We start from the raw sequence: 27134 nt of genomic DNA, 5'->3' as shown, positions 1-27134 counted from the left end.
ACTTGGACCTGTGATGAATACCATGCACTCCCTTATACTTTTATGAACACAGAGTCAGTTCTTGATTAATATGAACACTCTCTTCTAGTTCAGTACACCGTTTGGACCCTTTTCATGGTTACAACATGATGCACTATTTCAGTACATCATTTGGACCCTGTTCACGGCTAACATGATGCACTATTTCAGTACATAATTTGGACCCTGTTCACGGCGAATGATGGTCCCATTATCTCTGTTCATTATATGATATGGGACTTGCTCATGTTTAATATATATGACGCTTATTCCAAGTGTATCATTCAAGGTATGTTCATGGTGAGTTACTACACTCTCTCATTATATCGTTAAAACCTATTCATGATGAATATATAATGCACCTTTCAGTACATTACACCATTCAGATATATTTCATTCTCTTTATACTCCCCACATATCTATGAATATAATAATTCCTTTAATGCATCTTACGCGCCCTGTTCATGGTAAATCTGATAAAATCTCTTCGAACATCACGTGGAGTTATCTCACAATTTGAACACGATTCACTGCCCTCTGTTCTTTATTCACACGGAATCTGTTTACAGCGGGCGTGAGTCCTGTACATCTTTGCTTGATTTAATGTCGGACTGGGACATTTTCAATAGCTAAAAAAATAAATGCGTTGTCTCGGAACAAATTAATCCGAATATTTTGATCTCTATCACAATGTCTCTAACACAAAAAGAGCGACTTGTCTAAATATGGGAACAAGGGAATGCCATTAAAGAGCATATCTATCAATACCACGGATCAAATAAATTAAGAATCTCCGTGAATAGATCACAGGCATTTCCTCAATTTTTTTTTGCTCTTGTATATTTTTTTTATTTGCGCAAGCAATATGGTAAAATCATTGTGTATAAATCTGTTTCTTTCACACATTTGTGTTTTGCAGACAATGGAATAGCTGAAGAGATGTTGAAGGACGAGATTTAAATACACACAAGATATAAGCAGGCAAGAAATGAGGTGTAAAACATTGATAACATGAACTATCTAAAATTTCTACACGTAAAATCACAAGTTAGTGCTATCTTCTCATATAAAATTTCTGCGTGATAGATAGACAAGCCTGTATAAATTCTAAAAAAACAACCCATAAATAAAGAGTTTATCAGATACATCGTTTAATATTTCTGCTCATCTGTACTGCTTTTTTTTTTTAACTTTCTTAAACATTTTTTTTTATTTTTGAAGAGTTTATTTTTTAAACTCTTTACAGTTTAGATAATATTAATGATAGTGTAAGAGAATTTTTTAAAAGTGTATTCAAATTAGACTTAAAAATCACCATGTAGGTGACCAAAACAATAATAAAGTTCCCTAGAATTTTGCTAGTTAGAAAAATTTCATCCCACATCTTTTTATAAAAATACTGTATAATGTGGAACTTTTCAAATTTACAACACTGTAATTTCCCCTGAAATACAAAACACAACACTACATGTTAATACATAACGTACTGTATTACATATAAATGTTAATGTTTTGAATGTCTATATCTTTTCAATTATACATATTTAGTCTACTAAATAATAAATAATATTGTTTTAAACGTCTTCATCTTTTCAATTATACATACTACTAAATAATAAATGATATTGTTTTAAACGTCTTTATCTTTTCAATCATATATACTACTAAATTTTCAAAAGGATTGAAAAATCAGGATGGTCTAAATTTTGAGCAGTTTCTATAATACAGCTCCAATGAAACTAGACATGCAATACTAGTGTATGACATTACGTTTGCGCAACCTTCGGCTTGTATAAAGACAACATAAGACAGCAAACATAGCGGGGACTAAATATTCTCGATGGGATATAAAACTACTCACAAATAAAAAAGATACTTTAAGATCTTTTACAGAACTTTTATTTATTAAACAGTAAAAACTGAAAGCAGTCTATGAATTGTATTCTTTTAAACAATGAATTCAATTTGAAAGAACCCTTGGTTATTAAATACCAAAAAAAAAAAAAAGAAGAAGTTTCATCAAACAAGAGGTTTTATTCTGGACATTTTACGATGGTTACTGCATTTAGATTTGGAAAGGTCAGAAGCAACCACAAGACAAACTGACGTTTTACAGCGTTTCGATTTCTATCAAACGATCAAAGAATTCTCCTCTAGATCATAGGAAGAGAACAATAGAATTCCGTGATCTTTGATGTTTGTGAATAATGTGACGTTTTGCATACGGAAGAGAGGAATAGTTAAAGACGTTCTCCTCGTCGTCATCAAACTATAATATAAAACGGGACATCCATTTCCTACTCCCTACCTTTAAACAGCATCATTAAACTCGGCATTAAAACAACAATTAAGGTAATACAATGTGCGTGTAGTGATTGCGGTGATTGCGAAATGATAGGGTTGGCATTAACATGAGGTTCGGTAATCGAAACCAAATTTCTCCGAAATAGAATTCCTACCCAGGCTATTGAAACAAACTGCTGTATCACGCCAATCGATCAACAAGCAATTGATAAATATAGAAATAGTTCCTTTTCTTACCGACCATATTTCCGCAGATAGAAACAATTAAGCCTCACGGAAATAAACTCTACCTGTTAGAGAGCGACGTTTTGGTTTTTTTGTAAAGGTAAATTCAGAGCCAATAAATTGAAAATTGAATAAATAGATTTTGAGCAATTACTGGTAATCAGACGAGTAAAGAATAAAAGGTCATTTATCTTCATCTTATAGAGGTTTTGCATTTTTCTTGTTCCTGATATTGAATTCACTGACAATTCATATTCACTGCGTTTTTATGCTTTTCATCTACTTCACACAAAGGATCTTTCATCATAGTTTGCCTTTGAGAAAAATATGATCGATGTTTCAATCCCGACTTGAGCATGAGGTAGAAGTTAAAAGTTTACATGTCTGGATTTCCCTCCATAGAAGTGAGAACAGACACGTGTTTCTTCATCTCAAAGGGAGCTGCCATCATCATTGCAAAGTTGGCAAAGTAGAATATTTGATCTATCTGAATCTGTTGAATCTGGACCAATACGGGAGAAAACTTTACTTTTAACCTATTTAAGCTTATGTTACCTTTACAATGTAAAAGTATATGGGATACAGGGAGACATATTCAATTTATGTTAAAAAGTGAATTATTATAAGTAAACTGTGGATTGATACAAACATTTAGTTGGAAAGACAGACTAAAACATTGTGCAATGACGGAATAAAAGAGACACACACACATGGGTGAAGCTATTTTAATTGTGGATACTATCGGGTTTTGTAGATTTTCTTCTCATTATTTATTCAATCCGGAACTCTGATTTACTGATAAATTTCACCCTTTCGTTGTTACTCGCCATCTTTCCAAAACAGAAGATGGTAATCACTGCATCCCAATCGAATATCAATAACTTATGTAAAATAAACCATTATTCCGTGATAAAAAGAGAATACTATGTATTTTATTCATTAATAAGTAAGCGTATTATTTGTTAGGTCCTGAGGGGCCAAAGGCAGGTTTTGCATTTCACGTGCTCCTGGGGTGCACCATAAGTTGGTGCTCTCAAATGCATTTGTCGTCGTATGTAGCCATCGACTGTATCGAAAAAAAAACCCCATTGGCTAAGTCACACCAAATGATCTTAGTATCTTTGATTTTTCTTGAGTAAAACAATTTCGAACCAGCGACCACCTCCATCGAATCAAGGGGTTGATTTTATTGGCAGTTTATGCCGTGTATAATCATTTCGATGAACCAGTCATTAGATTATGAAATGAATTATCTCTACTCTGGTCATCGAAGCTTATCATTATATATAAAAAATCTAATAACATTATGAGGTTCACTTTTCGTGAAGGATTATTAGATGATGAATTACATACCATCTACTCAAAGTAGATAAGGCTAATTGAAAATGATCATATTCTACCTTTTCCAAAAGAAAAATCGATGATTTGGCGATCCTTGATTGATTATTTTTTTATATTATTGCCACAATATTGTAATTAATAGTTTAGGATCGTTATTAAATGTTGATCAGTAAACTGAAGGAAACTGGTTCATTAACAAGTTATTATTATTCATTAAAATGCTCGGCAGCTTAAGAACCAATTCTCCAATAACTGAAGTACCATTTTCAGCCCAAGTATTTGAGCTTGCATGATAAATAGAATGACAAGAAAGTAAGTCTTGTATGCTCTACAACAGCTTTCATAGATTTATCAGATAAAATACAACATGAAATGAACGAATATCAAATACTTCCGCAAAAAAGAACTGTAAAGCGTATTTGTTGATGTTCTTTTTTTAAAGACTGAACATTTTTGTAGATTTTTAAAATCGCATCTAGATCAAAATAAAAAAATATCTTCCTTACATTGCAACATATCAGCCATTAAAATAAATTTTGTTCACATTTATTTTCTACCATGCAGTAACAAAAAATATGAACTCTGTATACCTTTGTCCAAGTAAGACTTACAAGGAAGATGATAACGGCACGTGCTTTTATGTTATTCTTGGTACCTTCCAGTTGGACAAGTCTCTTAACCCACGTGGTTACTATTCCCAGAACTCGCTTTTCCTGTCTGTATGACTCACATGATATATCTCAAATCCACACAATCTATCGTAGCACAATATATTGTCGATGGTTACTAACTAATAATCTCACGAGATATTTGAAACTAAAACTCTTGAAATTAAATAAATGATTTGTCGTTTATTGTTGCATATTTTTCAAAACTATTTCCCTAAAATGAATGTTCTTTTCTTTTATTTCAATTTTTACAAGACATTGTTTAAAATGTTTCTATCAACTTAAAAGAAAAGAAATTATTATTAGAACCATTTCAAAAAGACCTTGGACTTTCGGTATGATGTACATGTAACTATCTTTTTCTTGCGTCAAAACAAGAAAAAAATGACGCCGCTTTTGAGTGAAACATGCACAGATTGCTTAGTCTTCGCTCAACAGCCAAACAAATCTTGTTGATTTCAAAGAGCCCTGGCTAATTGCCTAACAATGAAAAAGACAGGCCTACGTCACATTGCTGTTTGACAAAACTACCCAATGTCCAAGTTCTTGTTAAAATGGTTCTACATTCAACCTCCTTAGAACACATTGTATAACAAGTTTTTGTTCTTATTTATCGACAGTCATTAATGTACAGTGTAATGGATTTCATTTATTTTACTATCAATACATGTAAACTAAATATTTGGTCAAACAGTTTGATGTTGCAACTTTCTTCGCCGGAAATACCCCCTTAAATTTCGAGAAATTGGACAAACATTTACTATATAAAAGATAGCTTCACAAAATAATGATCCTATAAAGTCAATAAAAATCAACACGGGGGGTAGAATTTATCCATTCATCACATCTTGGCAGACCAAAGAAATGCACACACGAATTAACCATTACAGTTTCATTGCAGTTTCTGCAAAAACATTTTGCAATCAATAGGAAAAGCTTTCTTTCTTGGTTGCTTAAAACTTTCTAACAATTTCATAGTTAAAATTGTTTTCTTCATTCTTTTCATGCAGTATTATTCAACCAAGCATGTGCCAGTCATCAACGAAAAGAGAAACAATTTCCAGCAAAATATCTCAATCAGAAATCTGAGTGGATATCTGGAATAATTTCACTTACTTTGTGTGGGATATGATGGACCTAGTCACCGTGAACTTGGTACACACGAATACACAAATGCCAAAATGTTTTTGTAACACTTTGTCTACTAAAAGAACCAATCGCAACTTCTCGGGCCTTTCCGACAAGCTCGGAAAAACACCTCGAATGTATTACCTAGGCGTCCATGACAACCCCCCTTTTTGTAAAACTTGAAATAAATAGAACACATTTTACGATCTGTTGAGATGTGAGCTATACTTCATTAAAGTAAACGATATACACTAAAATATAACACAGAAGCGACATACAAGACTGTCTAGCCGATACTTATTTTAATGGGAAGCGACTCCATTTTGTATAAAATTCTAACATCCGGTGATGTTAATACATTCGAGGTGTTTTTCCGAGCTTGCCGGAAAGGCCCGAGAAGTTGCGATTGCTAAAAGAACAAATATTTACCGGAACAAGAAATGAATTCTTCTTACACAAAATGTTGTTTCATACTAGTTACTTTCTCGATGTGGGCTTTAAAATATCTAACATACAAGTATATTTTTCAAACTGTTCAGCACATTAATTTTATCTACATATTTTAGCATCCAGTTGTCATATTGTAAATTTTGAATTTACTGGATGGATGTAAATACAAAATTAACAATTAGTTGTCATATTGTAAATTTAATATTTAAACCCAACCTGTAAATTCAAAATGTACAACGTGACACTGCTGTCGGTTAGTGCCGATTAAACTCCAAATATGCCAACGTAAGGTTAGCAATGCTAGGTCGCACCAGTCGTTTTATACACATTGATATTGCTTTTCAACATTAACCTACAAACAATGACATCTTTCACAAAACAAAACTGAGCGGTTTTTGAAAGTTTCATACAATACAAGCTCCTTTTGAATTAAAACGATATAATGAAATCGATTACAGCAAAATAGCAGAGAAACCGTTTCTTTGTTCTTTCCTTACTATTTTCCCTTGACAGCAGTGAGCAATCATTTCTCTAGTTATTTTGACAGAAGTGTCAGCTGGGGGACGTCTTCCTATCCATATACATGTATATAACAGAACTGTTTTGTCTGGCTTTAAAATGGCACAGCATGGAAATCGAATTCCAAGAGATCCGAAATATTGAACTTTTGACTTGGAATTGTATAGGTATTGACTGTTATTACTACCTGCATGTTGCAGGTCTCCGGAAGCACAAATCTTGCTCGTGGTCCGGTTTTGACACCAACTCAACTTCTCAAAACATTGTAATCTGATTTTATTGAATTCTTAAAGCATGACAAGTTTCTTCCTTCTCTCGGAAACCATCGTGATGAAATACAAAATCTTTACCTCGAGTGGTGTATTAATCATATGATAAACCTAGTATAATAAATGTATTTTTCTATGTCTCTATATAATAACAAAGACCATTGAGTGTATACGTTGAACATAACGTATATTTATAAAACTTACTTTAAACCAGTAGTTAATTTTTTTCTTAGTATCGGGCTATCAAAACATAGTAGTGAAACTTGCCAAGAAATCTTTTTTTTTTAATTTCAAAAATAAATGGCTTAATCTATAGATAGTGACCGTTAAGACCCATGGGCGTCTTATCGATTTCACCAGCATTGATGCTTTGACAAGGTATATAGATGCAATAGATTATAAACTTGTGGCATAGATACCGGACTGTTATCAGAAGAAGTTTGATCATAAAAATATCGGTAAAATAATAAACATTCCGCACGTGTCTAAATAGTATCCTGTGTCTCAAAGTGGGATTTACCATAAAGCCGTAACCACCGACTTTATTTGTTTGTGCCCGAGACCAAACGAAAGTGCACCGATAAACTTTGAAGTCTCTAATTAACCAATAAAAACCTACGGGCCATTGTCATTTCATTGAAGTGATTTATACTACTTTGGTAGCCGTGTAATAACTTTTGCACTTTTGTACCGCAGATAGATCAGAAACACCCTTTTATTTGTGACTACAATCTCTTGTTACTAATGATAGGTTGAAAATGTCTGTCTTCCGAAACGGCCATACCTGATTTGAGGAATCTACACAAAAACTTTAACATCAAAGGTAATTCGTTTAGTGTTGTGTTGTTTATAGTCAAATGAAAGTGAGCAAATAAGGCAGTTAATTAATTATATTGTTAGACTTTCATTCCACAAACAAAATAGCTCGGAGGATTGAATATAATTTGGCAACTCAACAAGACTAATTCATGAAAAATTATTTTTTATGCATCAACAACTTCACAGAGAATGAAACAGCAATAACGGAAATCAGTCGTAAACATTATTGAATAATCTGTCTGTTCGAGACGCTTTGCGCTCTTTTTGTAATCCGTTAGTCCTTAGTGTCACGTGACCATTAGTATAATCTACCGACACATATCTAGTACTGGCGTACGAACTCAGTTGACGTGGAATTTCGTATGCTGCTTTTTTGCACATTAAGATAGTTTTTATCCTCGTGCGAATTTTTTTACTGAACAAACTGTATACGATTGGATTGATGCTACTGTTCGCACAGCCCAGCCATTGGCAGATTGGGATGACGTAATTAAATAGAATGAAGTCGTCTTTCGACGGTGGATCCATTCGCATTTTTATCTGTATCACCCACAGTGGAAACCAAGACGCAGCAAAGAGTACCACCACGACTACCAACATCTTGACCACTTTTATTTTGGACCTGTGTATTATACCGTTAGATCCATACACACCCGGCGCTTTCCTGTGCCAGACTTTATATCCAATCACACAATAACACGTGGTAATCAACACCAGAGGAATGGAATAACAAAACAATAAAGAACCAGCCAGGAAGTAGATTGTCTCAAACGTCGTGGACGGCCACCTCGGTGAACAGACGTATGTCAGATCCGGGTGGGAACTGTACAGTTCCAAGTTATAAACCACTAGGTACGGTATCATCAAGACCACGCTGAAAGTCCAGATGCCGCACATTATTATTTTACAAGTTCTCCATGTTATTTTGTAGCTTAAAGGATAACATATGGCCAGGCACCTGCAAAATAACAAAGAAACATCAAATAATAGGCCCACACAAAGACGTCAATTATTTCCATTTCTACAATAAAACAAAACAACATAGCATCAAGTAAATTGGTGGTATACTAATGTTTGAACGTGATTACGTGAATATAGGGGATAACGTAATAGCATGTAACTATAGCATACAGTAAGACGCCAAACTATAAATTTTCATCAAAGGAATGCTGACATTAACCAAAAAAAAAAAAAAGGAACTCTAATAGGATAACCCCTGACTTAGTGCTTGGACTCGTCATATTTGCAATACTATGGAATCATCATTGTTCGTGGGGGACCAATGTTTTTGGCTTTCGTGGTTAACCCTTGCTCACGAATTTACATCCCCACGAATGTATATACAAGCATTTGTTTAATATTTATCAAAATTATCCCGAACTTGCTACCAACAAAATTACGTCCCCGCGAACCAGAAAAATTTTGGCTACCCACGAACATTAAACCCCCACGAATAAAAATTATTCCAAAGTAGTTATCCATCGAAAAATTTTTTTCAATTAAAAAACTGTTCCGTCACTATAAACCGATTTGTTGTATATGATGTGCTTTGTATAAAACGAGGTTTTTTTTAGCCAATACCCAACCAAAATGAAATCCAATGCATGTCATGAATAAACGTTAACCCGATGACACTGCAATTAGTAGTAGTATTTGCAGAGTTCATAAATGTGGATGGCATGTATTGCATTGTATTTATATTATGCGACCCAAGGCATAACGTCTGATGTTTGGTAAATTATAAGTAAAAGATGGCACATGAATAAATAAACTGATTACGGATATTTTCTAACAAGAAATCGTTAAAAAATGTGATAACATAAACAAATCCAGAAACTTGGAAACATTTGATGCATTTATCAAACGCCACATTCTTTCGGGAATGAAAGTGATTAAAGTTAAAGCAAACAACTTCCTCCCACCATCCTGGTACCACGGTAACTACAATGCATGTGTAAGTGCAACTTAGGCATACTTTTTGAACAAAGTGGTAACTTATCCAATATTTCTGTGGTGTAAAGGAAATACGAGATGGCTGCACATCATCATAGTTTTCTATTTCAGACTGCTTGGAGGCCAAGAACAATTTATTTTATTGTATTATGACTGGATATCAATAATTTCCATGACAAAAGATAGCAACAAAAGATATCAAACACGCACAATCTTTGAGCCCTTCTTCTTTTTCGTTAAAAAATGCATTCACTGCGTTGTCTCCTCGGTAAAAAGAATAAAATATCAGTATCGTTGTATTCGTTCAAATGAGTTACTGCACAAGAAGACGCATGGTATGGTAATAAATTAATACATGTTAGGGATGTTTCATACTTATTTTACTACTTATATAGTTTGCAAATTTTACAAACATCCTTAAGGCGATGAGGTGAATGAGGTGAATTTCCGATCTCATGTATCTCGTGATTTGAAGCGCGTGTTCTTAATTAATCAAACTACCCCGATAGCAACAAGCCAAGATATTTTACAAAACTGTTCAACAGAGCGATGGGACATTTACAATTATGTTCTTCCGATCAACAATTCAATCAACAGAACGTTTTTATTCCGATACAGAGGAGATAAAAACAACTGTGACGAGGGGAAAAAACAAATCAAGTTGAGTTCAGACGGATCGCTTTAATACCTGTCAATCGCTATGGCTGCCAAAGTATTCACCGAGGCACAGACGGAGATTCCTTGAAGAAAAGGCGTCAACTTACACAGCACTGCACCATACCGCCAGTCTGTAAGGGAGAAAAAATATCAGACAATGGTTTGGTTAAATATGTTTAAATTATCTATTGCTGCCAGTTCAAAGGACATCATTTCTAAGGAACCTTTAACAAAATGGTGTTTGTCGTTAAACAGACACATATTCATCATGTTATAAAAAAATCACAATAATTTTTTTGCAGCTGTAAGCCATTTTGATTGTAATGATACACCTTTCTGTGGAAACATACAAGATGTAATGGCACTTAAATATGAACGGAATGTCATTTCTGTCAGATTGCAAACGGAAATGATCTGCAACCGCAAACTTGAGCAACGTTTCGAGATGCACGAAACTATCTGGTCTTTGTAACATCTAAATCTTTCAGAAATCGGTACATGACTTGAAAAGTTTCTCAAAAACATCTTGATCGAAGAAAACATTTGGAAAACGCATTATTCTGAACAAAGGATTGCACTTTCTGATTGTTTAGTCTCACTATCCACCACAGGTCATTACTGTTGTATAAGGTCAGTGCCGATTGGAGTGTACTGGGTTCAATTATCTATTTATCAATTTAATTAACGATATGCATGTGATGTAAATGCTAGCATTTTATCTCTGCTTTCCCCTGCGTGAAAAGGATATATGTGCGTTTAATTACGCTGTTCAATGCAATGCCCTAGACATTGTGTCGGGGTAGCCTTGACCTTTGAAACATGCTTATACACCGAGGCTTTATTGATATTCGAGCCTAGGGTCGATCATCTTTGGATTTTTGTTACAGATTCAGAGTTGCCTTGTCTTGGACGATCTCTTTCTTTCACCTGTCCAATTAATATCATGTAATCTTGATGAATCTGCAAAATTGTCCTTGTTCCGTAAAATATGAACGTGTTTTTGAATTTAGAAAATAATGGAATCGCTTAGGGCCTGTACGTATTCTATTTAATTCACGAAAGCACCGCGTTTCTTTCGATGTTAAAGTTGTCAATTGATATAACCAGCCTGGAAAAATCACAGAGAGTCGATGTTTGCAAAATAAAATGAATTTTGCGTCCAATTTCCGGTAGCAAACCATAAATGATCGAAATGTCAAAGACCGCCAAATCCCATCATTTTAATCATTTATCGAGACAAAGTTGTAAAATATTGTCAATAGATCCCCAAGGCCGTCTTACTCTTGTCTGATCCCGAGTGAATATAGAAGGACTTGCGTAACATAACTCATTATTGAATGAAATTTGAAAATTTCTAGATAAGCATTGAAACAGATGGACATGGTCTATTTATTTTACAACAATTAGTTAAATATCACTCCAAACCTTAGAGAAAGCCATGCCCCATTTCAACTGCTTGGAAGTGCCCAGATAGATACGTCTGGCATTACTAATTACTTCGGTATGGTCTAATTCCAATCTAAATTTAGTATGTACTACTACATGGTGTACTGTAAATTGGTCTAAATGTCAGATATTTTTTCTCAAAGAACAACTTAAGCTTGAGAATTATTGAACTGACAATATTGGCTTTAAGAAACAGACTAGGTGATTTGTCAAACTTGAGACTTTCGCTCTGCAGAGGGACATATGAAAGAGTGTCCCCATTACGTCGTTCGCCGCCTAAAGAGGAACCCTGATATATTTCATGACTCATAACCGCATCACTGCCATATGGATCCATCAGAGTGACCTTGAACTTGACCCAAAGGCATTATTAATGGAGTTTTTATTACGAATGAAAACCTTTGATATGAATTGATCAAAATCGAGAGCGATACAAACCGGACAAGAACCGATAATAATTCTGAGGCCGTAAAATAAAAGACCCCTATACCAGTGTCATTACTGTACCCTGTAAAGACAACTGTACAAAAAAGATAAGGTTAATTTCGCCGAACTTTGCCCAAACTTAAAAAAATAAACCTGAAACGAAGCGGGTCATTATTAAGTTTGGAGTGTCATGTATGGCTACCGTTACCAGGGAAACATGTCTGAGAAATATTGTAACTTCATCTTGTTAGTCATTTTCCTGTTAAAATTAAGTTTAATCCCACAAGATTCGTCGTTGGGTAAGGTTTAGCAATACAACCTTACTCTCTGGAAGTAGAAGGGCGTCATATGAACGTGACATATTCCAACGAACATGTGTGGCATACACTTATGATTTGGTAACTGTGCCTAAACCAAGGTCTCCAGCGACACCGGGGCCCGATTTTTGCGATTTTTATTGTCAAATTTAAAATTTGATTTCTTACATGTCAGTTTTCTTATGGTCGGAACCTGAGAATAATTATTCCCTGTGAGAAATTTCTATCCTTAAAGAATTAATTCGGTGCTTATTTCTTGTCCATTTGACCTTTTTAAAAAGATATATAAAATTAAAAGATTCCAATTTACTTGACTATATAGAGAGCATAATCTTTTTATTGAATACGTAGTCAATGGTTATTATGTGTCAGATTTCATATTCTTTTTTAGGCCAATGAAGACGTATGGAGATCGAATACCGGAATATGATGATACATCGGACATTATTCCAACATCTCAAGCCATGATCCGAGGAGCGGACTCTATCCTCCAGGTGGGAGAGTATTGTACATGTACATGTTGGCGGTGGTTTGCACTGATGACATAATGTATGCCATGTCCTTTATTTGAAACGACCTTTTTTTACAACCTATCAATTATAAACTGGTTTGTAGCAATTCATTTTAGCGATAAAGCTTTTTTTCCAATAAATTCGCGACAAGAAATATTTGCAATAAAAAGTCCTTGCAAACAACAATGCTATAACAAAATCGTTGTTTAGTAAATTCACGTTTTGGCAATAACGATGATATTAAGATAAATCATATAAATATCTACATTTTCACATAATTTAGAATAGATAAGAAAGACATACATGTTTTGACATATGAGGCGTTTAAAAACAGTAAAGGTAAGGCGCTTGAATAAAAGTTCTTCTAATCGAAATAGTATTGACGTCTGTGGGAGGATTGAGACGAAAATAAAAGGCTATATGGAACATATGAATGCCATAAATCGTCTATCGTCCTATTGTTTTGTTTTTTGCTTTTGAACATCTCGAGAACGTCTTGTTTGAGTATCGCCATTATCAATATACATCAAATACAGAATTTACAGTATGACACTAGAATAGAGAACTTTAAGATCGAGATTTGAATCCATCAGGTTCAGGTACAATTGACAAATCATCTTTCTCAGTATCTAGTTTTCGTTGACTTGAAGTACAAAATATTGATTTTCACATGCTCCTAAGTTGTTTAAGTTTGAAATTGTATTTCATGATACTAGTAATACTTTTGGGTTTTCTCTTTCTTTTTAACATTGTTCTTTATTACTTTGTTATTAATAGATCAAGGTAACTTAATTCTAACTACGCCAATCGGATACGTGACTGTCTATCATATATATTCATATCATTAAAGTTATAACTAACAGATTAATTTATACACTAACACTTATTTTCGATGTGCGAAGTTTCATTTGATGAAAATGAATCTTTGTTACCCGATTTAAAAAAACCCAGCATGTTTTATCGCACAGAGCAAGATGACGCATGCACAGTATGCAAAATACTATATCTTTATATCACGCTTACTTTCTTGTGCCTTTCATCCTATAATTTAAACGACACTATTCAACCTGACATCTTATTTGCTCACATAAGTTAGGTACCTCGAAGTTTTCAATTTTTTACCATATCTCTTCGTTTACGGTAGTGAAACCCCTGAACGTCTGATGACGTTTCTTATCAAATACTGATATTCCATTTTAGTTCGGTTCGCTGATGTAACAAGAATAGAATTCCTGGGTCCCCCGCCGGTCAAGCTGTCTAGTATCGAGTCCATCGACCAAGGCTGATTTTGGAACTTGACCAAGGTATTAGTGGTATAAACATTTAGTATAAATTTAATGAAAATCCGTCAAAATTTGTAGGCATGAGAGCGCTTACAAGGTCAATTTTTGGATAAAACGGAGTCATTATTGCGGTCAAAGTCCCATAACTCCAACAAAAAGTATCGACCAATGCTGATTTTCGAACTTGACCAAGGTAATAGTGGTATAAACATTTGGTATAAATCTAATGAAAATCCGTCAAAATTTGTAGGCATGAGAGCGCTTACAAGGTCAATTTTTGGATAAAACAGAGTCATTATTGCGGTCAAAGTCTCATAACTCCAACAAAAAGTATCGACCAATGCTGATTTTCGAACTTGACCAAGGTAATAGTAGTATATACATTTGGTATAAATTTAATGAAAATCCGTCAAAATTTGTAGGCATGAGAGCGCTTACAAGGTCAATTTTTGGATAAAACAGAGTCATTATTGCGGTCGAAGTCCCATAACTCCAACAAAAAGTATCGACCAATGCTGATTTTCGAACTTGACCAAGGTAATAGAGGTATAAACATTTGGTATAAATCTAATGAAAATCCATCAAAATTTGTAGGCATGAGAGCGCTTACAAGGTCAATTTTTGGATAAAACCGAGTCATTATTGCGGTCAAAGTCTCATAACTCCAACAAAAAGTATCGACCAATGCTGATTTTCGAACTTGACCAAGGTAATAGTGGTATATACATTTGGTATAAATTTAATGAAAATCCGTCAAAATTTGTAGGCATGAGAGCGCTTACAAAAAAGTGTGACGGACGGACACACGGACGCACGGACGCACGGACACACGGACGCACGGACGCACGGACGGACGCCCGGCATTTCTATGTCCCCGCACCGCGTTGCGGCGGGGGACAAAAAAACCTAAACTGTTACCGGTACCACTACCCAAAAAATGTACTACATTTTAACACCTATGAGCGAATTAAATTTATATTGCTACCACTTCTCGTTGCTCTGTGACGTCAGGCGACGTCATCTTTTTATAAAGTGAATTTTAATGAGAATATCTGTCTTTAGTTACTGACTTCTGTTCAACGAAATAAATCCTGTCATAATTTGATACATAGAATATCATGACAATATATAGTCTAACTTCATGTTTTAATATACTTTTGGTTTTAAGCCCATTCTATAGACACTACATGGTTTATTGTTGACATGACACAGAATCTAGTCGTGCTCCTTGACCTCATTTTCTCAGGATTAAATTTTTAATGATTCTTAGTTATAAAGGAATATACATGTATATTTTTTATTTCAATTTATCTGAAACTATTGCTCAATTATGTCTACCAAATTTAGTAACAATATGACGCTAAGTAAAATAGCTATGGCAAAATTCTTCATATGTTTTGATTGACCCTCTTATTGTACATGCATTATTTTCATTCATGTATTCTCTACCTTCTGAGATTTATGATACTCGGTTGAGTTCAGTATTTCGTAAGTGTTTAGTTCTTGTAGACTTAAATTTTTTTTTTATTTTGCTATAATAATTTTAAAATTCTACTCTGAAATTCTCAAAATATTCCCCCAAATGATTCTTTCCAAATGGATTGAGCAATAATCTAAATAACCCACACTATTTTTGAATTACTTTCGGTGCTGTGATAGACTGGTCCTTGTTCAATATTTATCGAAGATTTAACGTCCGGGGACCAGTCAGGGACTGTGATTTTCGTTGCTCGGTGTCGTGTAATGATTCCTTCCGGTCTGTGATTGATGTCAGAAAGCATTGAGCACCATGTGCGTGGAGCTAAGACGTTTTCAGAATGTCCTCCCAAGACTGAATTCGTGTGGATACCGACTCATGTCTGGATTAATAGTTTCACGATGCAATATAACAAGTTTTTTGTCACTACATCATAGTATTTTACAAAACTTATTGTGTAAGGTGTAAATCATCAGAAGAGGTACTGTATAGAGGGTTATTTTTCACCCTTTTGTGCCTGCAAAATTGTTTTTAATACGCCCAGTTTTAAATTCACACGTTGACAATGAGGGCATAAGGACCAAAAATAAAACGGAGGCGAATGTTTGCACGTATACAGTAGTTCCTCTTATTAGCTTTGTTGAAAAATGAATGAGATAAAAGAGTTGACTTAAAGAAACATATCCACACTTTAGTGATAGGTACAAGACTCTTAGAGATTGTTAGTTCGTCACAGATTATCTAAGACTATACAGAAAATAGAAGATCACTTTTGGAAGCAAAGAGAGAAGAACATTTTAAGAGTTAGAAATAGCAAACAATTAATTAACTATGGGATGTGTAGATTTGTCTCTTTGTATATCTCAACCAGAATGATAAATGTTAAGGATAATGGGCAATTAAGCAATTCAAACGTATATACAGTTGAAGATATTTACTATTTGTTTTTCAGAAATCGTGGCAAACCATCTCATCAGAAAAAAAATCAACCGCCAGAGTAACACGTGTTTGAAGAATGGATGGCTGCTTTATAAATGACTTAACCACGTGTTCAAGAGAGAACTGTCGCTTTATTCAATTCATTACTCAATTATATACAGACAAAAAATCGGATAATTGGATATACTTTTCAGAGCATCATGCCCGGACTATTTTATAGTCTCTAATAATTCATGTTTTAACACCTGAAACAGATTATTTCCTACCAGCTCCCATCGACTTTTTTATCAAACGATCTTGAAATATAAATTCGCATTTTCTCAAACTGCTCAACCTTTTCACTAACTATAATAAGAAATACCTGTTAAAGTTTTATTTTTTAAAGAGACATTACGTACAAGTTTTCTTTAGACAAATTAATCTATTGCCAAAGCAGCTTTATAGGTGTTTTACTTCCCCCTCTGCGATACCGATTTTCTAATTTCCTTGTTGTATTAAAATAGGACGCAGATCATTATTATTTACAGGATATTTAAAACGGTTAAAGAGTTTTCGAAAGGAGACGGATTCTGATTAAATTTCTACGCTACATAGTCGTCGTAAAGTTCTGTTAGAGATGCAAGATGTCCATTACGACCTACTTGAGCGCCCAGACTTAAAAGCAAATGGTGGTTTACGAACGTTCGTTACCCAATCTGAAACTAAGTCAAGTTACATCAACGTTCGAGATAGATGGCGGTTTTGCTGTTCCATTAATGGGACTGTCTCGTCCACGTATCCGCTCCAGCCCATTCACGGTTTTATCAACGTTGTTTTGCATATAACGGACAAATTAATGGTAAGACGCCTGCTATGAGCTGCCTTTCAAAATGTCGGCTTCATTGAGAATATCACAAAACGCACTTAACACAGCTTAACTGAAAAACAATTAGTCAATATGAGTCTTGAGAATAAGTGAGTATTAATGAAATAACATGAAATATTAAAGATTTTTTTAAAGCAAACAAAATTGTCACGAAAATTGAATAATGGTGTTATATAAATTAGAAATAGACTACCAAGAATGGATAATATAAATGGTTGACAAAATGGATGGGAAATGGGCCAAGGAAAGTAAATTTTCTACTGACATTTGTTGCGGGTCTTTGACTTGTATCTAAATAATTCATTAAATGACCCGTTATACAAAAAAAGAACTACCTAAAGATATAATCAAAAGCGATAGCAAGGAGGAAAAACCATTCGGTTTGTTATAAATAGAAATCTCGGAAAATTGTTATATGGTACAATTTTAATTTATGTATGTGGGAAAGCATTTTCTTAATCAACCAAACAAAAGTAAAAGAACTACCCCCTCCAAACAAAAAACAAAAAACACACACACCAAAAAAAAAAAAAAAAAAAAACACCAAAAAAAATTTAAATTAAAAAACGCAAATAAACGGACATTAAAACAGTTTTTTTTTATCATATCTTGAGGGGGGGGGGGGGGGGTCACAAGCTCTTGCTTTTCTGTTCTCAATATCAATATTGACTTGCAATTTCAAGGCACGAGCTATTTTATATTTTTTTTTTTTTACTTTTTTCTGTCTTATTTTTTTTTTGCCTATTGACATAATTACACGAACTGGCTCTTTCAAAAACTAATTCTTTGTGAGATGATCACGGTTACTGAGAGAAGTGTTTAATTAGAGACGAGAAACCCCACATATCTACAGGTATGTCACATCAGTAGTTCAACATGTTCAATATATATTGTACATATATTGTTCAGATAGAGTTGTGGTTGTTATGTTTAAATACAATTAACTTGGTATCACACAATAATAAAAAATTTTCTTTTCAATATTAAACAACATATACAAAATACCAGTCTATATGGAAAAATATGGCTGTTGTCTTGCATCACGTATTTTCAGAAAAATTTTGAAAAACGAGACCGCAATATCATGATAGACCTCACGTAATGCAATAAAGATTTCAGATGTCTGGCAATCCAAGAGGTTTATGCAAATTCCACAACGTAAAATATGACTTCATTGATTAATTTTTACGAGCGCACGATTCATATATTCATAATATAATACCGCATGTTTAATCTGATTTAATTGACTCTGGTTGGATGCTGCAGCTTAAACAAAGCTTGACGACACAGTTTACAAATTTTAAATATTACAGATCTAACGTTGAAGAAAAAAACTTCAATGAAAGATTCACTCATTTATTCTTATTAAAAGTTTTGGTTTTATTTTCTGATTTTGAAAATTTTCTGATAATATAATAAAAAATACCCGAATACATATACTCCTGAAACTAGTAAGATTAATCAGAATTATGTCCTGGCTTTCATACTGAAATAGAAAATCAAATCGAAATCGTGGAAACTATTTAAATATTGTAAGTTTTACCCTAGCATAAGTACCGGGTATATTGTTGTTAAGTTAATTGTATGATAGTATCAACTGACTTACCTAAGAATATATTAATCATTGTATTGATTGGCATAACGACCAGTGCGACCAATAGGTCTGCCACGGCGAGGTTTACGATGAAAAAGTTGGTCTTGGTGTGCATCCATCGATGTCTGACCACGACTGCAATAACAGTAAGGTTCCCCAACAGAGCAAACAGAAATATGAGAGAGTAAGCCACGGAATACACCACTATAATGTCAATGTCGTGCTTCAGGTCAGGGAAAGAAATGGAGGTCCCGTTCACAACATCACCACTGGAATTTCTTTCCATTACAGTTTAATCATAAGATCTTTCACTGGTAGATGCTTTTCACCAAAATAAGTGGTTTGTGTAGGGGGGTTATGGCTAGTGTTCCTGGTTTATCTGTCGGGGGAGTTCGCTCTCTGGAATACGCGCGACTACGGCGTGTTCCGTCGATTGTGGTCCTAGCGGAGAATATGACGGGCTCTAATGTTTTCGCTGTTCGCCTAACGATCTTTTATTTTGTTCTCGTTACTTGATCCTTATTGATTGGAGGTGTTCATTTTTAAGAAATATTCCTGCTCACAACTTGGAACATTTAAACGATTCAGTGTAACCTGGCACTTCATTTGGTCCAAAGATTTCTTTTTTATCAATTAACTCAATTATATGCTCCAAGAATTGGAAAGTTTCTTCTGACGTGACCGTGAGTAGGCTTAATGTGCGCAATAAAAAAAGAAGTTTTATACAAATTTTATTTGCTGATAAAAATCTAAGAACAACATGGCAAGAGTTCAAGCGTGCATTTCGTCCTGATCTCCCTTTTCTAATGAAAATATTTATTTAATTGTCTGCATCCAATTTCTCCCCTTCTACCTGATTAAGTTAGAAGACGATGACATCCTTGAAGCTACGATTTTCTGTAATACAAATCCTGTCATAATTCCCTACGAGTGGACCAAGGGAAGATGCATACGCGGATGGCGACAGACTATAATTATGTCCAGTGCTTTATGGACGGGTAAATCCGCAAATGACGGCGTGGTCTCTTAACATCAGCCGCCGTGAGCCAAGTACAGTTTTTCTGTGTGCTGACATGTTGTAATTATCCCCTGTAGAACTGTGGAAATTATCATTTTTTATCGTTTTCTCAATACTTATGGCCTTGTAATTTTATTTCATTTTTTAGGTTTTCTATCCCGATGCTGATCAAAGAAATCATGTGTCAAAAGAGGAATGAGAACCTAGTTCAAGAAAATGACATGTATAATAAAATTTATGGCTACTATCTCGTTTTTATCATTTATTCATCGAAAATATTTTATGAGCGAAATAATTTTTATAACTATACTACACAACAAAACCGAGCTAATTTTGATATGATACTGATTATTACACGTTTGAGGGAAAAATTATTTTTACGCACAACTTCAGATTTATCACTCCTCCCTACACGTGAAAAACGGAACTCCCTTAATTCACATCTCCTACTGTTTTTATCGGAGAAAAGCATATTGACAATAGCGAGTTGTTCCGCTGAAATTGTAAATACATTACGTTCATGCAAAAGAATCGGAAACGCATGCGTCAACAACAGATTTGTTTTTGATGGCTAACACTTTGAATATTAATCGAAACGAAAGATTATCTCCTTTATTAGCGCGTCTCTAATAAGATCTCGCTTGTTTTCTATGACATGTAGTAGAACGGCGTCCAAAAACCAGGGGTCGCTGCGGTCAACGCTTGGCGCGTGTAGGATCCGTCAGAAATAGAGCGTCGCTGGTTTGATGTCTTATTACCAAAATAACTAGCAGAAACATGCAGAATTAAGTAATCCGAGGGTTGCAATGTGTGCTCAGACATGTCAAAACAAAAAAGCTGAAATAAACCACTTACGTTACGTACACAATGGATACGGTATTACCGTGCTCTCGTAAACAACAGCCATTGAACAGCAAACACAACTCAACTGAGTATGAATGTTGAAACAATAGAAAAAGTTGAAATTCATCACTAGAATAGACATTGTAATAAACAATCTTAAGACAGTGAATATAACAATATTCATAAATACATATAAAACGGAAAGTAAGAAAAGTGATTGCATTTAGATGAATTCAGAAAGAGAAAACAAGCCGCCTGGGGAACATGATGACTCGCTTCCTCACACGTTCATTTGTTTCTTGGTTTAGAGAAGGCACGATTTATTAAACATAAGTTTCTTTGACTTTACTATTGATAGAACGCTTGTACTCTCACACTTCGTATACATAAAGGCAATCTTGCTTGGAAACATGAAAGTCTCCTACCTTAAGTGCTGAAATTTAGGGTCACATAATAGAGATTTGCTGCTGTGAAAATATAGAGATGGTTTCATCTCAAGTTTGAGAATGTCGGGCCCTACCGTAAATAAAATATATGGGAATTTTTTTTCACAATCTTGCTGGGAAACATCGAAGTCTCATACTTAGAGGTTAAAATTTCTCAAGGTCACAAGCCAGCAATCAACCACTGCCACTGTGAAAATATGGTGACAGTACCCTCTTTAGTTCGAGAAATTCGGACTCTTGTGGAAATACAAAATTTTACTAACAGAGGGAATGGAACATTTGACCCTTAAACGTCGCAGTCCACTGACAAGTTGTTAAATAATAAGATGAAATGTAGGAATATGGAAAAAAACCCCAATCAAATATCAAAATTTTAATGTGAATCTCCACCTGCAAAATTCGTTTGCTTGCTGTTGCTTCCGCGCTAAGAGATTTTTTAAAGTACCTTAAAAAAAGCTGCTCTCTGGCTCCAGGGATCTTGGTCCACCTAGTAATGTCTAATTGATTTATGCTTATTTCTTTTTCCTCTTTGTATAAAACAATGAAATCACCAACATTGAAAGAGGCGTTTTTCTTAAACCATAAATTTTTAAAATTTAAATTGTTCTCATCAAGTATTTAAATTTAGTTTAACGAATGAGAACTTTAAGAGTATATTCACATCGAAATAAATTGATCCGTCATTTTTACGATTGTATTGTCAGATAACGAGACTAATTAGCATTATTTGAAGCCACAAGCATGAATGGAATAATATGGGATATCCAACGCTGTTTGGAGAATTTGAATCGGATATAATAAACTTTTTGCTGATTAGTTTTCTTATTAAGGTCCTGATGTGTTAGACATCCAACATCTTTAATTATATAGATGGACAAAGCAACAATGGATCCAGATAGAGATAAAGATAAAAAGGATACGTGAGGTACTTTGTTTGCCTCCAGTAGAATAGAAAATATATTGTTTCGATCTGTTTCTTTCTGTGTAAAAACCATTCCATGAAACGTGTCAGTTACAGAAAGTGTCCACCTTCTTCAAACATTTCTGATAAATTCGACTAATATGTCACTTAAGTACAAAGAAGACATTTAGTAAAAATCTAAAACAATTACCATTTCTGTTTCGCCAAAAATAAATTTTGATCGAGTCAACATGTAGGAGTCCTGTTAGGTGCAGGTTTGTTGCTCCCGGTTCAAACAAATTCGGAATTTTTAGACCGGAAGCTACAGACCTGCGTCTAGAGTACTGTGTTTGCAAGAATATATTTTTGATTAATTTTAATTTTAAAAGTTGTTATTTTTTTGCTTATGGTTTATCATAAAATTATTATACATGCATGGAAAACATTCTTTTTATTTTTGATTATCATCAACCAAATGATATAACTTTTCGGACATTCTAAATACGGAAAATTGCACAAACAAATCAAGTCAAACATATCATAAAGCAGCATACAAGCATTCTGTCTTGAAAAGGATTCTTACAAATTTGTAAATTGTGAAAATTTATATGTGAATACTTCGGACCTGTCATGTAATTACTGTGCAATTAGCATGAATTGGGCGAAGTCGTGGGCGTCTTTACAATGTGCGCACACATTATTCAATTGTATTCCATGTCAGTAACCTTTACATTATTATCTTGGGATTAACGCTGCTGTATCAATATATTAAGAATCAAATACATATTAAACATTGTAAGCATACCGTGTTTTTTTTTTCAATTCTTAATGATTATATGTATCTCTTCATCACCTCAGTGCACTTACAAAAACACACTGGATAGTCTGTTCATAACCACACAATGCTGACTATTTAGGAATAAGGGTCAATTGTAATGACAGCTAAATCTAATGGGACTCTTTTGCCCTCGTCTAGTTTTCAGAAATACATATTCTGTAATGCACCGTCTTTGTTCCCGCACCCACTCGAATCCCAACAAGTTTTCATAAAGCATCAATTTCAATCAAGGGGAACAACAATCAGATACAGTTATTTTACCCCTGTGTTGAGAAAAACTTATAAACATGATAATGAAAATCAAGGTTTTAGATTAATAGTTCCAAAAGCCCCCTCGTCCGGACATAAAATTCTGAGCTTCCGCTCGCTAGCATAACACGTGATGTGTAGCACATTTATTTAACAAAATGTATTGGGTTTGATTATCTCTCCGTTTTTAATGGCAATTGAAATGAATGTGACCACATTGCAAAGAGCAAGACCAATCTCAGGCTGACACGCCATTTCTGAAATGAACATAAAAAAATTTTGCGATTTTATTTTAATTTGTTGGCAGTGGTCAACGAAATGAGAAGATGAAGAGGTGATGAGCCTGAAAACTACGTTTGATTCCTGTAACAGAGGAAGTGGAGCACAATGAAGTTTTAAATGTAGGGATTGGTTTTCAGAAAGAGCTGGAGGGTGGGAAGGGTTTAAATGTGGGAGTGGGAGCAAAACCGCCATGCGACTTGGGGGCTTTATAGTATTTTGGAAATGGAAGTGGGATTTAAACATCTTCAAAGTTAATTAGAAACACACCCTATGCTTTACATGTCTGCCTGCTGCACAATTAGAAACCACCTTTCCCATACGGAGGCCAAAATAACAAATTGTCTGCTGTCCTGTAAGCAAGCGGTAAACCAGGGTAGTGACCCTAAATACCCAGCATTCTTTAGTATAATAAGGGATTACTTAGATAGATAATTTGAAGTATTTCTTGACATCTCAACTGGTCAAGAAAAATAAACCTGAAACAAGGGCACCGCAAAGCGGAGCATCCCCTCGCGAAATGAAAATATTGTGCGGGGAAATGCATTATTCAGAAATAAACACTCATGTAATTGAAAAGACCAAATATTGAACTTGTTAAAACCCATTTGAATTAAAATATTTCGTTTATTCCTATCCCCATGCACGTTCTGTGTGTATCCAGGGGGGATGGGTGCATTTACGTGTTTATACAATTGCTCCCACTACGAGGTAAAACACACCACAAACGTGTTAAATTTTAGTAATATAGTTTAATAAATTCTCTTTAACCAGTGACATACATTACGCATGTAGACAGTAAGTGTAGGCAAATTTAAGTTTCATATTGAAAAGGAAACGTAGCTAAGATCTGGCGATTTATAGTCTGCTCTACGAGAAAATTCGAGTAAACATGTCGTAATTTTAAACCCAATATTTTAAAAAGAGTAACATATATGTACATGTATGTATCTTCGGCGATTAAAATGAAATAAATTCCCGGTTAATCATGTTGACGATTATTGTCAAAGTCTCTTCTGAAATTATGAACCTGTAAAGTAATTCGTTAAATATAGCCCGAAATACGGCTCAGACGGCTGCTTGTTTCGATTAAATTAGGGTGAACTTAATCTCCTGCTTGCTTCAGTTTTTCACTTTGGACATCCTTTCAACTCCTCATTTCTCAAAAATGTTTGCCTCTTACCTTTACAGGGCTTACATACAACAAAATATCAAGTTGTTGATTTGAAATGTTTACTTTCACGAACCGGAGGTCGTACATAAAATTTCTTAGTGTTGTAATTTTAACGATATCTTAAAAAATATATAACAAAATTCCTTGAAAATAAATAGGGTTTGTCCTTTAAATATGCTAATGAAGTGTACGAAGTTTGATACACATGCATGCAAGGGTTTCCTTTAAATTTTGCTAAAAAGGCTGAAAAAGACACACACACATACATACACACACCCACAGCAGCGATGCTATACCCCCCTCGAAACAAGTTGCGTGAGGGGATAATAACAAGACTTTCAAAACTAGAGACCCATGGGCTACATCGCTTACCTCAACAAAAGTTCTCGTATCATTCTATTTCAAAAATATGAAACTCTTTAGAAATATTGTAAAACACTCATACAATCAAAGAATTGTCAATAAACTGAGATACAATCAAAGAATTATCAATAAACTGAGATACATAAAAAGAAGCCTTATATTTTAGACATCATACCCCAAGATCTCAGATGCGTAGACCAACTGACCAATCTTATTTTCCTAGCCCTCAACGTATTAAAGAATACACAATTGTGGTATTAACTATATAATAAACAATTCTAAAAAGTGAAAGAACGTCGAGTCACTTTGACTTAAATATAAGGATTTGATGCTTACAAAGTGAAATAACTAAACGTAGCATTGCATTTATTAAGAAAACATTTTCCTTATATACATGTACCTCTATGTTGAAATGTGAACTTATCTTAGGGTCCCAGTATTGGCCTAGAGGTCATGGCTTCATTAATTTAAAATTCATATTATTTGAGAATGTAGCATGAATATTTATTCACAAATTGTAGCAATGTAGTTCTTGGAAGATAATAAAATCACATTTCCTACACGTTTCAACGTTGATCTTTGAACCCTCTCCGGACTTGAGTATTGGCTTGGGGGTCACGTTTTTAATAATTTAGAATCTAGAATATCTTAGAATGCTGCATAGTAATATCACAAATTGTAGCAATAAAGTTCTTGGGAAATTTAAAAAAAAATTTCCTTACATATCTCTGTTATACTTTGAACCCCTCTTTGAGCCCCAGTTTTGATCCAGGGGGGGGGGGGGGGGGGTTTCACTGTTTAAACAATTTAGAATCTACAATAGTTAAGTATGCTTGCATAGTAATATTACAAACCTAACATTTACTTTTTGAGAAGAAGATTTTTAAACATTGCCCCTATATATTTCGATGTTAAACTTTGAACCCCTCATTGGTACCCAGTTTTGGTCCGGGATCACCAGTTTAAAAATTTAGAATCTTCATGTATGCAAACTTTGTTATTAAGATTGGCATTTCTGGTGCAGTGGTTCTTGAGAAGATAATATACTTCTATTTCGTAATAATGAACCTTTTAAAAAGGGTTTCGCCCCCTTAAAAAGCAAATTAGCCTTCCCATTAGGTTGTCTTGCACCAAGTTTGGTTCAATTTGGCCCATTGGTTCAAAGAAAAGTTAAAAAATGTGAAAAGTTTACAGAGAGACGGACAAACGGACGGACAAAAAGTGATAGGAAAAGCCCGCTTGAAGCGAAACTATGCAAATTTGAGCAGTTAGAAAAAGTTATTCTTTTAGGTATCCCACTCCTCAATGTTCTTGTATCAAAAATTTCTTGAAAAGTAAATCGTGGAAAGCTGTAGACAAAACACACTTAAAAAATAGAAAGATAATTGGAGGTCAGTGTTCACCCCTCTTAGTTATGGCCAATTTAATTTGACCTTTTTGCACCTAAAATGCGATTTCAGCCTGATTAGGATTTATTGCCAGTTATTTCTTCAAATATTGTTTTTAATTATGCACAATGGTCACACTAAATAGAGGGATTACTCAAAAAATTTGTACGAAGCTGCATAATTTTTTGTGTGGCCTTTTTGCACATAAAATAGACAATTTCTATAATAGTTACAATTTGATTTGAAATAAAAACATTTTGAATATCAAGAATATTATAGAATTAATCCAATTTGCCAAGATATGTATTTAGTATTTTTGACCATATATATATATGGCTTCTAAGGTAAAATTCGTGCAAAATTTGGCTTTTAAAAATTCAGATATTTTATATAATTTGCATGATTTTATGCTAAACGTGTATCAC

General features: G+C 34.3%; 1 protein-coding gene across 1 annotated transcript; it reads right to left on the bottom strand.

Annotated features, from left to right (window-relative positions):
* Window positions 1–7887: 7887 nt before the first annotated feature.
* Window positions 7888–20822, bottom strand: LOC128164389 (neuropeptide SIFamide receptor-like). The gene is made up of 3 exons (XM_052828179.1): window positions 19223–20822; window positions 10383–10482; window positions 7888–8699 (listed from the first exon to the last, which is right to left on the bottom strand). Exons 1-3 carry the CDS (start codon window positions 19494–19496, stop codon window positions 7952–7954), a joined length of 1122 nt encoding a protein of 373 aa, XP_052684139.1. The 5' UTR covers window positions 19497–20822; the 3' UTR covers window positions 7888–7951.
* Window positions 20823–27134: the final 6312 nt, after the last annotated feature.

The sequence above is a fragment of the Crassostrea angulata genome, chromosome 10, assembly GCF_025612915.1.
Source record: "Crassostrea angulata isolate pt1a10 chromosome 10, ASM2561291v2, whole genome shotgun sequence".
Taxonomy (NCBI): Eukaryota; Metazoa; Mollusca; class Bivalvia; order Ostreida; family Ostreidae; genus Magallana; species Magallana angulata.
This window is presented reverse-complemented; position numbering and strand designations above follow the sequence as displayed.

Coding starts and splice junctions, on each gene's coding strand:
- LOC128164389 (XM_052828179.1), bottom strand. CDS start 19,496: ATGGAAAGAAATTCCAGTGGTGATGTTGTGAACGGGACCTCCATTTCT. Junction 10,483..19,222: donor AATGATTAATATATTCTTAG/GTAAGTCAGTTG, acceptor TCTCCCTTACAG/ACTGGCGGTATGGTGCAGTG. Junction 8,700..10,382: donor GCAGCCATAGCGATTGACAG/GTATTAAAGCGA, acceptor GTTATTTTGCAG/GTGCCTGGCCATATGTTATC.